This window comes from Corvus hawaiiensis, chromosome 22 (assembly GCF_020740725.1).
Source record: "Corvus hawaiiensis isolate bCorHaw1 chromosome 22, bCorHaw1.pri.cur, whole genome shotgun sequence".
NCBI lineage: Eukaryota > Metazoa > Chordata > Aves > Passeriformes > Corvidae > Corvus > Corvus hawaiiensis.
In genome coordinates, this window is record NC_063234.1 from 4,420,829 (window position 1) to 4,429,949 (window position 9,121).

Consider the following 9,121-nt stretch of genomic DNA (forward strand, 5'->3'; position numbering starts at 1 on the left):
TTTAAAAGCTAAAGTTTCACTATTTATAGCTCAATTACCTTGTCTCAACCCCATCCTCAACACCTGACAGCTCTTCATTTCTTTACTCTCTTAGGTAGATGGCTAGTGAACTTTTTAATTCTTGTAATATTTTTTCTATTATCATTCACTCTGGTTTTATTTATTTAGCATTATGCTTGCAATTTTTGAAAATACATATATTTTTTTTCCCCCAGTCTTTTTAGGCTCTACACTTCTCCCTGGCTATATGTCTATCTTAGCTGGTTGTTCATTTAGATAAATTGGAAGTCTTTTCTAACAAGTTTTTATTGGCTGCTGAGGTAGCAGAAAAGGAGTAATTTCCAGAGAGGAACTGACTTGATGCCCTGTGTAAGAGAAGAGTGAAAGTTTAACAGATTTCAAATAGCTGCACAGTGCATCCTGCTGCTCTGACTTTGAGGACATTTTTCTCTATTACAGCTGGCATCGCCTGTCTATAATTCACATGAAGTGAACAAGCTGTTTTAAGCCTGTAGGCTTTGTTTAAACAGCACAGTCAGAGATTTATCATGTGTACTGTTGAGATCAGTGTAGCCTGTGTATCACTGTTAGGTGTTTACTTCAAGCTTCCTGTGAGCCTTGATTGGCGTGAGGTTTATATAAAGTATATATTGAGCAGGGGAGCGCAGCTCAGACAGTTTGTGCATATTACCAAAACTGGCATCCCCCAGAGACGATTCCTGACTGTTTAGCTCTATTTCTTGCAGTTAGTATCAGAAGGTACCCAGGAGTGAGAGAGTCTGGTGCTACTCTGCATACAAAGAAGTCAGGCTAGAAGCCTTTCGTAGCTGCTGTTTTGTCCTCTCCTTTATTTACCTTACATGCCAAGATATAGCAACGTTATCAGTGAGTGGTAGCTCAGGGGAACAAGTCTCACTGTACTTGTGTCCAAGCCAGGAGGTGGCTTGTCCTGGTAACACAGATTATCTATGTCCATGTATCACCTTCCTGCACCTGTGTGTGCAGGCACATAAGTGCAGGTCACAGACACAGAATCTTTCAAATGGCGTCATTCCTGCCTCCACTGACTGTCCAAATCTGGGTGTAAAGTCCTGACAATCATGTTTACCTTCTGTACTGTGCTTGATGATAATCATAGACAATTCTTAAAGCCCATGGTATGCACAGGCAGCCCTGTTGTCATGGGTAGCTGGGGGCTGGGAAAAGAGCAGAGAAATAGATTTGTGGGTCTTTTTACAAGTGACCGAGAGAAATAGTCATCTCCAGCAGCAGTGGGAGCAGATGCTTGATCCTGACGTGTGCTGATTGTTTTTGTGGTGCCTTGGGGATGGCAGGAGGGGACTGGGCACTGTTAAGCTGCCATCCCTTCCCTGCTCAACATCTTCAGGGAATGGAACAATGACCCTTTCTTCCTGGCACCCTAATCTACATCAAGTGACAAAGGAGAAAGTCCCCTTGCCTCTGGGCAGTTGAGCTCTTCTGGGAGTTTTCACAGAACCCCTCCAGAATCTTACTTCCCCTGCCCAAGTTCTCTTTGTGTTGTGTATTTATCTCTTTCTCCCATTACTTTCTTCCTGTTGTGCTGAGCTCTAAGAAAATACTACATTGGTCACAACATAATTGCAAAACATCAAGAATTTATTCATTTCCAAGTAGCGTAGAGTCTAAAGTTAGGCGCTGCCTTCATGTTTCTTCATTCTCATTTTAAATCAAGCGAATCTATATACATGTTTTCAGACATCTGTATAAATTATGCAGCCAGTCAGGGAGTTTCCTGTTTACACACAATATTTCCAGAAGCACTCAGAAAGATTCCCACGTTTCTTGTACTGTTTCCTGTCCTTGGTCAAGAAGCGTCCCAGCAAAGCAATTCGAGGATGATTCCCATAGAAAGTCTGAAATCAAACAGCATTAGAGAGGTTACTGGTGGATGATCATTGTTCTCAGTGGGAAAGTATACTCTGCACTACCCCCACCCTTCCTGGTCATCCAGCCCTGTGTTCTGACTGGAGAAGGAGGGGACTGCTCAGTGTAACCTCTGCTTTAAATGTTGCACTAAAACTCGTCTCTGTGTCCTGAGATTTACATTTGATTCAGCAGGAAGTGAACAGGGATTATGTTCTCCATGTACCTAACGGTTCATAACAAATCAGATAATACTGTGCAGCCTGTGCTTGGGGTGGGAGGGGGAAATACTGGTGCCTGGGCTGATGAAGCTGGAAATTGGCCTTTACTTAGCTGTTTTTCAGGGGGGGGGTATGCGGGGAGGGGAGTGGAGGGTTTAGAGTTAAATAGTCTGGATTACTTGCTCTTTTTTTTTTCCTTTTCCATTTTCTTCCCTCTCCCCTGTCTAACTGCTAAGTAATTCAAGCTTCAAGAACCCTTTGGTGTACAGCTTTAGTCTATACTGTTCATGAAGTCTAGGGGTCTGAAATGATGTCTTGGTAACAATTCTGTGTAGTTTAAAATGTAGAGTGTTATTTTCCTTGTTTCAGTGACAGATGGTCATTTACTTACCTCTTTGATACTTTCCCCTGGGTTGTAGTTGCTGGGGGTAAGACCTGTTAGAGGGGAGACACAATGAAATGTTTTACCATTTAGAAAACATGAATTTGGCAAGTAATTCTCATGTGCCAAAATGCTATAGCTGACAGAGGTCTTGGACTGGAATGTGCAAGGGTAACATCTGTTGCTTTCCAAACCATCCATTGCTATTGATTCTGCACTTTCTGCAAGTAGTGATGTTTTGTAGGACTGCTGTTTTGTTCTATCTGCCAGCTCCTCTTAGGCCAATATTCTCCTTGCCCTAGTTTTGCTGTCTGGAAGTTTTGCAAAATTAATTTGGAGACTTTATCAGGTAGTGTTGAGCTGCAGGCATGGCTGCTCAGCAGGTTTCCCCGACGTCCCAGTTAACTGAATGACAGCTGTTTGTTGCCTGTGCATCATGTTGTATTTCAGCAAGTACCTGGGAGCTGGGTTACGGTATCTGTGGAAGCTGGAAGTGCAGAACATGGGCACCCTCCCATTGCTGTGGTAAATCCTCACCTGCTTTGTTGTCCTCAGTCAGTGTGCCCAGGAGCTCTGGCAGGAACTGGAGCAGGGAGGTGCTTCTGAGGCTGCTCAACCTCTCCAGGTTTAACCTCGAATCTTCATCAGCTGCCAATGGAAGATGACAGAAACAGGCATAGGGTGAGTCTATTGCTTTGCATCCCTGTTTGTCTGTCTCAGGTGATTTTTGATCAGATCTGTTGGCCCCACCTGTTGAAGACTTTCATGAAAGCACCAATCATCCATCCTTATTTAATTATTATAATAGGGAATAATTGATTTTGTGTTGCTTTCCTTCCAAAGCTTTGAGAAAAGATACCTTCCTGGAGTTAAATCTCAGATTCTCATTTCTCTGGCAGATGTTTTGTTAAGAAAGTTTTTGACCAACAGCAGCCCCTCCTATCATTTGAGGTACTCAACCTTGTCCTTCCAGTATACAGCTGAGACTTGTATACAATTTTTAAAATTTTATTTTAGTTCATTTCTTTATCAACTAGTTCCTATGCTGGAGCTTTCCTATGAATAATGACAAAACTTCCTGTTTAAAACTTATTAACCTGCTCAGTTTTCTAAATGCAATAAAAGGTGTGGAAGGGCAGGAATAAAGGTAGGAAAACTTACAATTTATTTTGGCAGCTGTGCTTCTCATCACGTATCAGCCATCTCTCATTTAATGTGTGTACCAGTACAGATGTTACTACTTTTTCCAAAACAACAGCTTGCTAGTAGCTGATAGAATTAATTTATCTATGCATAGCGAATTTAGAATTCTGTGGCTAGCCTTTGCCCTGTGGCAGGTTGCCAACAGAAGCCCTTAACAGTGCTTTATTCCAAGTAGCTTGGGTTTTTGTAATCAGAGCAGTAAATTTCATCTTTGCTAATATATAGCAGACATCCAAACTTGTGGGCAACCAGAGGGTGTCACTATCAAGCACTATTTGTGTAGATGAATACAATTTTGTAGTTGTACATGTTGGTGACCCTGTGGAGTTTCAGTTGCTCTGACCTGCAGGGAGGAGTGTGACTGTGTAGCTCATCACATGGATATGTAAGAAAATAAACTGAAAACATTTGCACAAAACACTTCAAGAACTTGCCCAAAGATCAAGACCTTGAAGACCTTGGATGTGCATGTTATTAGCTTATTCACTGCATAAAAGGACATTTGCAAAGGACAGCAGGGATTTCATTGTAGGACACAGAATAAGAATATAAAAAATTCCCAGTGCCATGTGGAGATAATCCAGATTATTCTTTAAAGCAGGGCAGTGCTAGCAGGTAAATTTGCTTTAAGATTTAAAAGAACCCCCAACCCTCTTTAAGAGAGTTCTTCTTCTATCTTATCACTCCTAGACTCTTTGTATTAGTAAGGAGGATTTAAGAAGCACAGTGTCTTGAAACTAATGCAATAATGGTCAGAGCCAGCTATGATGTGACAGATATTACTCATATTGAGTCAGGGGTACCTGGAAATGCAAATTACATAGTGGAAGGCTTGAGAAGGTGCTGGCTTAGTGACTCCAAGATTTTCAAAGCAAACTGGGGACTGCTGATACCTATAAACCAGCACAACAGCTGTTGCAAAGCAGGTAAGAATAGCCACTTTTTAATAGTCAGCTTTATGCAATAACTTTTGGGTTGGTTTGCCTGTTCTTTCAGAGCTCATTTCAGGAAGTCTTCCAGTACCAGTCAGGTCTGATGACAGTAACCTTCCAGATTCTGCTATGCATTTTTGCTAAGCCATTTCAAACTTTGAGCATCTTTCTCAAGCAAAGATTTATTCTTTCCCTGAGCTGAATGGAATCTGAATTAGTGCAAACAGATAGCATTCTCAATATATAGGAGTGTAAGACAGACTTACCTGTTCTTGATGTTTGCAGTAGGTTTCCCCCTTTTTAAAAACAAAATAGCTCATTTCAAAGGGTAGAAACAGGAGAGACTGTACAGCCAAGTTTGTTTAAGTTACCCAATGCCTATGAATGCTCAGACAGACACTGAATACCAGCTCAAATTCAGTGCTGTAAGGCTCAGATACCTTTTTCTCCTCAATGAGTACCTTTGCTTCCTGGACCTCAAAGCAGCAGGGGGTAACTGCTTAGGGCACCCAACCTCCCCATTGTACAAGACCAGCACCCACTGATATGTCCCTTGTGCTGCTGGTGTCCTGAAGGCATTCCTGCTTTTCCTACAGCTGAGCAGCACAGATTGAGGCCCCTTGGAAAGCGCACCTTCTGCTTTTCTGGTTTTACTGCTCCAGGCCCTGCATTATAACCATTAAAATCAAAAGACTCTTACCTGAGTGTTGATATGACGTCTCACTGGCATTGATGATGGGGAGAGACAAGAGAGGACAGGAGAAGCTGACGATAATGAGACAGCAGAGTATCAGTTTATGCATCGTGGCTGTGTTGGATGTTTCGTTTTGTCTAACCCTGTAACTCAGAACTCCTGTCTGACTGTAGCCTCAGCTCCCAGTTTCACCCATTATATAGCCACTCATGATCTCATAAATACCATCATGTTCTCTTCCCCCTTCAAAAAAAATCCAATGAATTTATTGCCCATTGATTCTAAATGGAAACCACTTTGCATTGATGTAATTTTTCAAGGTAACAGTTCATAGACAATAAATTTACTGTCTTATAGCTTGGTGTACAAAATGGATATTATATCAAACCAAGCACAGTAAAGTTTATAAATCTGGCATTAAAAAAAAAGTAACTTTCAGTTATAAATCATGAGTTAACAAAAGGGTCAGACGTTGGTTGAAATGACCAGGGCAGTAAGACAGCTGATTTATGAGCCTTAGCAGCCTTGACGCAAAGCATCTGATATGAAATGCACTCTTTTTTTTCTCTTCTTTGTGAGATGGATGAATGTGTTGTGTTGTATTTGTTGTGCCAGAAAAAGTAAAAAAGAGGGGAGTTAAAAAATCTTGTTAACTTACAAAGATATGGGAAATTCAAATTTTTTTATTTGTTTTGCCCCCCTCCCCTTGCAGAATTTCACATCTTTTTATTTGGGAAGACCTCATCCAATGGTGCCCTAGAGAACTGTCTTGGCAGAGAAAGTACAGCTTCCATCTGGAGACTTCTTGGTACATATAAATTGCTTTGGTTGATATTAAACATAGGTCCCTCGGTAGACTGGAAGACCCTTTTCCATTTCACTTATCTTCTCTTTCAGTTGGAACTAACTACTTAATTCTGAGTATGTTAGCAAGGTTTTTCCCCTGTTTGCCTTTTGCTTTTGCCTAATGCTAACACAGGAGTTGCCTTATATAATCTCATCACCTTAGTCCTTGACTATTTCTCTCCATCTAGTGTATTTTGTCTTACTTACTTCCAATTTTATTTATCATATCACAGAGCAAGGACTGAGTGGACTGGTCCCTCACCTCCATTCTCTATGAAGTGTCATATCCAACTGTATAGAGCCTTGAAAATAATAAAAATATTTTTATTGCTTATGGCAATACTCTTTAATGGTGAGAAGATAATGCCTGTTCGTAACAAATTGAGGTTTGTTACTTTTCTGTCTCTCTACTCAAATGGTTTCATCTTCAAATGCTGTTCAAAATACTACAAAAACCAACTAATGTTACTAAAGTTGTTTCCTTATGCTGAATTTTGTGATAATTTTCAGTTGAAAAAGGGTGAGCTTACCTGCTTCTCATCTTTTTCCTTTATTAGCATTTCCTGTTGAAGATTAGTTTTTATATTGTACATCCCGTGGCTTCTAAGACTAATTTCAAATTGGCTACATCAGTCACATAGAACAGAAGTATTTCTGCTGCAGGTCTAACTCAAGGGGAGCAGTCCCCCCGTGGGTGGGCTAACAGGGTGTCCAGAAACACCCTGTGGGCTCTGAAAGAGGTTGAAGTTGGAAGGCACCTCTGGAAACCACATAGTCTAGTCCCCCTGCTCCAAGCAGGGTCAGCCAGAGCAGTTTGTCCAGGAGTGTGTCCAGTCAGGTTTGAACAGATCCAAGGATGGAATGGGACAGAATTCCAAAACTAAGCTCGGTAAGGTCCTTGGCATCCCCACCTAAGTTCAAATGCTCTGATCTGAGTGCACAGGTGGGGTGTGGGAGAGATGGGAAAGGACCTGCAGAGGTCCTGCCAGCCTAAACTTCTCTAAACTTCCCTGTTATGCACAGAGAGGGCTGGTATTTGACTTGCCTTGACTATTGAATATATGCTTCAGGTACCTGAACTACAAATCCTGTTTCTCTGGACTTCTCTTTGCTGAACTGAATGTTTATGACAAAAGAATTTCTCTACAGAATTAACCTAATGCATTTTATTCCTCTCTTTCCCTGTGCTTCCCTATGAGAGAAATAAGTAACAAGAGAGGAATTCTCTCTCCTCATCTGAGTCATGCAGCTCTTCGTTCCAAAACTGCAGACAGTAATTAGGTCTGATTTGATGCATGATCTCACTGTTGGTGCTGGATGCTCTGTACCAGTGCTTCTCCTTCAGTGAACTATCAATGACAATGGTATTATCAATATTCACTCTAAGCATCCTCCAAGGAAAGCTAATGAAGCACTCTTACCAGCAACTGCTGTCCTTTGTCTTTTCTCAAGGAAGACTCAGCCTCTTAGAGCCATCATGAAGTGCGTCATGCTCAAGTCGGGCAACTTGCCCGCAGCTTATTGCCTCTGCTCAGGTCTGAAGTTGTCACTTAGACACTCTTTCCTCTCCCAAAATGTCAAAGGCATCTCCCTCGGGCCACAGTGCCAACGTCATCATGCAAAGCGGAGAAACAGCTCATCCTAAACAAAGGTACAAAGGATCCATGGGAGAGGGAAGTCAATGGGAATGGCACTTTGAAAACTTGGAAATAGATTGGAAATTCTTTTGCAATATTTTGTGGTGAAAGTTTTCAGTTCTTATTTATGCTTATTTATTCTTTCAAGGGGCTCAGGGCAGCAGTAGATAGATAAATTACAGCAACAGGGTTAGATAAATTACTGAGCAAATTCTAAGCATTAAATATATGTTAACCTATCATAAAAGATTATCCTTCATTATCAGAAGAAACAGCAATTCTTGGTTTAATAGGATGGCTCATGAAGAACAAGTTGCTAGTGAAGCCAAGACAACTTCGAAAAAAAATAATGAAATGACACAACAAAATGAATCAAAAACGTCCCCAAAAGTTATCTACTACTGTGCAAAATAGTATGGATGAAATGTAATCTATAATGCAACAGTTCTTTCCCCTGTTGTTAAGTGCTTTATGGCAAGCAAACATGAGGTATTAGTCAAATACTGTAACAGCTGGCAAAACCAGGAATTCCAGACGGTGTGATTTACCAGTAGCATTTGTATGAGGGACTTCTTCAGAGGATGTAACTTCTGGTGTAAAACTTTGGCTTAAATTTAGTTTACAAGAAGAGAGGTGTGCAGTAGAATGATTTTGTACTGGCACTGTAATTGCAGATGAGCTCGTTATTGTATGAGCACCCATCTCTTGAATTTTACCGCCGTTTTTAACTTAGCATCTTGTTTCAATGAGTTATACGTGTTGGCTGGTATGACACAAAAACATTTGCACTGCTGTTTATTTTTCTGGTAAGGTCTAGTGTATGGGGGCCTGGGGGGTTTTTCTTTGCTGTTACTGCAGATATCTGTCCTCATTAACACCTAAAAAGTTTACTTTGATGTAAAATTTAACATTTTAGCTGATTATTCAGCTTTATAACATGATTATTAGATTCATTTTTCATACTGAAATAGCTACCCCGTGAGGTCATATATGTAATAAGGTGGTTTTTTCCTGCTACTGGATTGCATTGCCCTATTTATACTCTGCATATCTTGAAAGTAACATTGGATATATCATTGCTGAAGGTTTATTGATTTTTTTTTTTAAGGGTTAGTTGGTCATTTTAAGCATTCTTAAAAACGTGAGGTCAAATTATCTATTTACTGAGCCTGTTTGGAGAATAAGGAAACCAAAGGAAAAAGCTAACCATAACTTGGGTCCCTGCTGTTAACTTTCTTTTTGAAGATGCTTCCTCTTCTCACTGTGTGTGAGCTGCAATGCAGCACATTTGGGGTCTGTTC

At 40.7% G+C, this 9,121-nt stretch overlaps 1 protein-coding gene across 1 annotated transcript; it reads right to left on the reverse strand.

Annotated features, from left to right (window-relative positions):
* Positions 1-1,718: 1,718 nt before the first annotated feature.
* Positions 1,719-5,446, reverse strand: UTS2 (urotensin 2). The gene is made up of 4 exons (XM_048326686.1): positions 5,344-5,446; positions 3,046-3,156; positions 2,518-2,561; positions 1,719-1,895 (listed from the first exon to the last, which is right to left on the reverse strand). The coding sequence occupies exons 1-4, from the start codon at positions 5,444-5,446 to the stop codon at positions 1,779-1,781; spliced, it is 375 nt and encodes a 124-aa protein (XP_048182643.1). The 3' UTR covers positions 1,719-1,778.
* Positions 5,447-9,121: the final 3,675 nt, after the last annotated feature.